The sequence below is a fragment of the Mus pahari genome, chromosome 21 (assembly GCF_900095145.1).
Source record: "Mus pahari chromosome 21, PAHARI_EIJ_v1.1, whole genome shotgun sequence".
NCBI classification, from domain to species: Eukaryota; Metazoa; Chordata; class Mammalia; order Rodentia; family Muridae; genus Mus; species Mus pahari.
Genome location: NC_034610.1, coordinates 32,051,906 through 32,056,815, shown reverse-complemented (window position 1 = coordinate 32,056,815; position 4,910 = coordinate 32,051,906). Strand labels below are relative to the sequence as shown.

The window sequence follows — 4,910 nt, the reverse complement described above, 5'->3', positions numbered from 1 at the left end:
AAAGAAAGAAAAGAAAAGAAAAAGATAAAAAAATTATCCGGAAGTATTTTCATTAAGGAACCAACAATATCTTCCTCTTCTGATGCAAAGTTGACTTATAACAGTAGGAGGAGCCTGGAATTAGAATTTGGAACTCTAGTTTTATCTTAACAAAGATTTATGTGTATGAATGTTTGCCTGCACATATATGTGTGCACCACACACTTGCCTGGTGCTCAAGAAGGAAAAAAGAGGGTCTAGGATCTCCCCTGGAACTAGGGTTACAAAGGATTGTTAGCCACCACGTGGGTGCTGGGAATTGAACCCAGTATCCTCTGGAAGAGCAATCAGTGCTCTCTACTGCTGACCCATCTCTCCAGGTCATTTGGCTTTAGGTTTTTTTTTTCCCTTGCTTTGTAAACCTGGTCAGTTCATTTAGACACATAATTAACAATGAGTTTGCTGAGAACTGTGTCACTAGGCCACATCCCAGTGCTATGGTATGTCTGTGCTCTTGGTAACACCTACCCTCCACTCCTGTTTTGCATCATCTTGTCCACCCTTCCAGGCTCAGTACCCATGTGTACCTTTTCCTGATGACTGCAATCTGCATTGTTCTAGCTAAACCCAGCAGCACTACTATCTAGGTCATTAATGGCATTCAGGGTTTTTTGTTTGTTGTTTCTTTGGTTTTTGTTTGTTTGTTTGTTTTCTGCTGTTTGCTGTTGTTAATGGTGCACAAGAGGGAACCTACGATCTTCTACTAGTTAGGCAAGACCTCTGCCACCCCCCTAGCCCAGTGTTGTTCTTCTAATCAGATTTCCAGGACTAGGATGTAAGACCTTCATAATACAAGAGGAAAGATTTATTAGTATTGCTATTCTCCTTTTTACTATAGGAGTTCCAAACTGTGTTGGCCGTTTCTTTAAAAGGAGTCATGATATGAGAGTTATTAGATTATAAAAAGCTTGAGGATTTTTGTTGTTTTGTTTTGTTTTGTTTTCCAGCAGCAAGACTGTTACCCAACCTGGCTTTTTCTTTCCCCCATACAATATGCCAGTCACCGAAATGATAGGTTTTGCAAGACAGAATTTATGAGGTGTCCAATCATTCGAAAATGGAGAAAACTAGGTCATCTCTGGACCGCTTCACCTAAGCTGAGGTTCAATTATATTTATGGACTGAGGAGTGGGAAAAGGTGATTGGATTAAACTCACCAGCTGTAAACATCATGACCCATACAGAAAAGCAGTCAGATGAAAGTACCTAAACACAAGGAGATTCTAATGAACTTTTAAACTCAGACTAGAAGAGCAGATGGTACTGGGTAGGAAAAACGGACGAGTCTAAAACTCATTGCTTTACTCTTAATGTTGAAGAACACTGACATAGTTACAGGACCCATGAAAATAGGTGACGGACATTTCAGATTATAAGCAGGTTGAGTGTTACAACTGATGAAATTTGGAAATTGCTCCTGATGTCATAGCACAGCTTAGGTGTCTTAACTTTGTTTCCTCCCTGAAAGTTTACTGGAGTCATGGCTGTGTCCCAATTCAGTAAGCTAGCACGCGTTGGATGCGGCAGACAGTGTTTTCTGTCCATTCTTAGAATGTTGCAGAGATGAAAGCAGTAAAATTGGTGCCCAGTCTAAGGATGGAATTTGTGAGCTTAAGCTGAAACTCATACTTGGGTAGGAAGAACAACACTTCCACCACAGGATACTGAGCTTATTTTGTAACCAATTATAGCTCTCGGCTACTTTTGCTCTTAACCAGGGAAGCATCTCTACCCCCAATTCCATGTCACAGTATCCTTCCACCTTCAATTTGCGCCTTCAGAGCTGAAAACAAACCAGAGCCTCTGCTTCATCAGGGCCGTGCTGAGACATAGGCTAGCGGACTTCGTACTGGAGAGGCCCTTTGCCCTTGGGCTCTGTTAAAATGATTATTCTGGCCCCATGCAGAAGCCTTAGGTTAGTGCACCGGGTTGGACGAGGCAAGACGGAGTCAGCACACCATCTAGCAATCTAGACAGCCATAGGAGCAGACCGGCCGCTCGCAACGGCTGACGGAGTGGCGATTGCGGAGCCCAAGAAGGCGGCACACGTCGGACCCCGCCATCCCGCTGCCTTGCTTCAGCCGGAGCCGCAGCTAGGAACGAGTCCCATCGCGCACAACAACCCGCTCGCCGGCCGCAGGACGGAGGCAGGTGCTGCAGGCCTCAGCAAGGGGAACCCAGCAGCGTTCATTTGCCCGACCTCGCTGCGGCCACCGAGCACTGGTGGGCGCCCCCGGTTCGCTACCGGGCTTCCAGGACTCCCCCGCCTCGGGCCCCGCCTGGCCGCACCCCGGACTGCGCGGCGTCACAGAGCGCATGCGTGCCGCGGGGGATGCCGGGAGCGCGCATTGGCGGCAGCGACGGCAGTAACAGCGGCCGCTCGAGCGGGGACACCGGCGGGGCGGTGACCGTGTGGGAGGTGGTCTCACTCTTGGGGAAACTGCTAGGGACCGTCGCCGCGCTGAAGGTGGTTCTGTACCTGCTCCGGGTGTGCCTCGCGATGGCCTGGAAATCCGGCGGCGCCAGCCACTCGGAGCTAATCCACAACCTCCGCAGTAAGTGCCACCCCCGCCCGGCGTGGGCCAGGGAGCAGGGCCGGGCCTGGACGCTGTCCCCCACCCCCTGACGATCCGGAACGTTCGGTCTGCTCCCCTGCGTCTGCTGGAGGGCGTCGCAGCGCCGTTGCACCGGGAGTTCGGGACGCCGTGCGTTTTTTGTTTTTGTTTTTTTTTTTTTGCAGTCTCCTCTCCCGGGACCTGTCACTCGGCGACGTGGATGGGAAGAGGGTAGTAGCCAAGAGGGAGCTGCTGCGGGTGGGACACGGGCCGCCGCCTCCTCGCAGGCTGCGGGGGGGACAGGGTGCGGCACAGGTGGCGGGGTTGTTGCCGGAGTCTGCGGTCCTACCGGCGAGGGGCGTGACTTCGGGGTGGGGAAGTGCGGGCTTGTGTCTGGTGACTGCACTAGCACCGAGGGGACGCCACCTTCGGCCTACGGGTTCCCTCACTGTTGTCGGTTGATTCCCTGCGAGCTTTGTGTTTTCTGCCTCCCCCGCCCTCTGTTTTTTCCTTTGGAGGGAGATGCTGCTGTCTGATAGCAGCGAGGGGAGGGAGAGGACGTTCCGACTCTTGCGGTTACGGGTGGCTGCTGGGAGCAGTTTCTCAGGTTGCTGTCCAAAGCATAGGCTCTCTGCGGGGGGTGGGGGGGCGCGGGGGAGCGAGGGATTGTCAGCGCATGCTGCTCCTAAGAGACTTTGTTTGGAGCCTTTGGAGGTCCTGAATCCAGCAGACCATTGTGTGTATAAAATGTTCCAACTTTTTTTCTCAAGAGTGTTCATTGGCTTTTAAAAGCGTGTTTGAAAGTTTGTTTTGTTTTGTTTTGTTTTGTTTTAAAGAATAGCATTTTCTGTACTCGTATTGCTTCCTTTGATGATAGTTTCAGGATAGAATGAATGCTGTGTCACTTTCCTTTCTAAATTAAAATAGAGTGTTGTCTGGTTCAGAGACCAAGAAGAGCTGCAAGTTCATAATCTCACCCTGGTCAGAATTCAGTTTCTTTTGCCACCAATTTTGCAAAAATAATCATAGTCTGCCGGGTGACGTAATTTTCTTGCGCCTTGCCTTGCCTTTCTTCTTTCTTTCTTTCTTTCTTTCTTTCTTTCTTTCTTAAAGCCTTTCAGGTATTTATCTTACTTCTCAACTCTATTAATAATCACCTGGAGGGCTGGAGTGATAAACAATGGAATTTTCTCAAAGAATCAATAGTCACCCCCACCCCCACCCCCACCCCTCCTAGGAATGCCAATTCCCTTTGCATTAAATGCTGGGATCTATGTAAGGAACAAAAAAGTGAGTGAGAGAAACAAGTAGGACTATTTGGTACTTAATTTGTTTTTTAAAGATTTTATTTATTTATTATATGTAAGTACACTGTAGCTGCCTTCAGACACTCCAGAAGAGGGAGTCAGATCTCATTAAGGATGGTTTGAGCCACCATGTGGTTGCTGGGATTTGAACCTTGCACCTTAGGAAGAGCAGTCGGGTGCTCTTACCCTCTGAGCCATCTCACCAGCCCTTGGTACTTAATATTAATCATCACATTTTAAAAATCATAGTTAAATAGATATTAGATCTTAATGAAAGGCAGTGAAGTGTGTTTAGATAGCTAAATGTTATCAACCTTTGTCAACATTCTCTTTGTAGAAGTATATCTGAAAGGAAATAGATGTTTAAACACTGAGGCAATAGTGTAAAGTGTTGTTTATGTTCTGTGGCTTACACATAAGCCCAGTACTAGAAATGTTCTATAAACTTTGATAACATGAGCCAAGTGCCTCCTATTGCAGCATATAATATTCTGAACATGAATTGTGACTAGGTAATTTTCCCCCTAAGAGGTTATCACAGTAGACACCTGGCTGCGGTAGACATTTGTGATCTATCAGGCTTTTAAAGTCTCTTTTATAGCCAAATTTGTGGTAACCTAAAACTAGATCTTTCCCAAGTGGTTTTATTATCACTTTACTGTATTATATTACTTAACTGAAACTTATAAGGATACAAGAAATATTTAACATTTATGGATGGTGGATATTTAGTTTTATACTATACAGTGTATGATATAAACTATATATATGTGTGTGTGTATACATACATATTACATGGTAGATATTTAGTTTTATACTAAGTATATAATTCATTAGTAAGAGGAAATTAGAGAATTCAAGCTATTTAGCTTTCTTTAAAAATACTTGAACACGGGCTGGTGAGATGGCTAAGCGGGTAAGAGCACCCGACTGCTCTTCCGAAGGTCCAGAGTTCAAATCCCAGCAACCACATGGTGGCTCATAACCATCTGTAACAAGATCTGACGCC

The 4,910-nt window shown here is 46.6% G+C and overlaps 1 protein-coding gene across 3 annotated transcripts in view; it reads left to right on the top strand.

The window, feature by feature from the left end:
• Positions 1–1,976: 1,976 nt before the first annotated feature.
• Pcmt1 (protein-L-isoaspartate (D-aspartate) O-methyltransferase) overlaps positions 1,977–4,910 on the top strand; it is a 35,581-nt gene continuing 32,647 nt past the window's right edge. Inside the window, exon 1 of one of the 3 annotated variants that reach the window (XM_021221012.2) lies at positions 1,977–2,594. In XM_021221012.2, coding sequence (XP_021076671.1) covers positions 2,372–2,594 — 223 coding nt within the window. In that variant the 5' untranslated portion in view covers positions 1,977–2,371. Of the gene's footprint in view, positions 2,595–2,761; positions 2,826–4,910 lie in introns of those variants that run through there. The other 2 variants (XM_021221013.2, XM_029533008.1) reach the window with 2 other exon arrangements.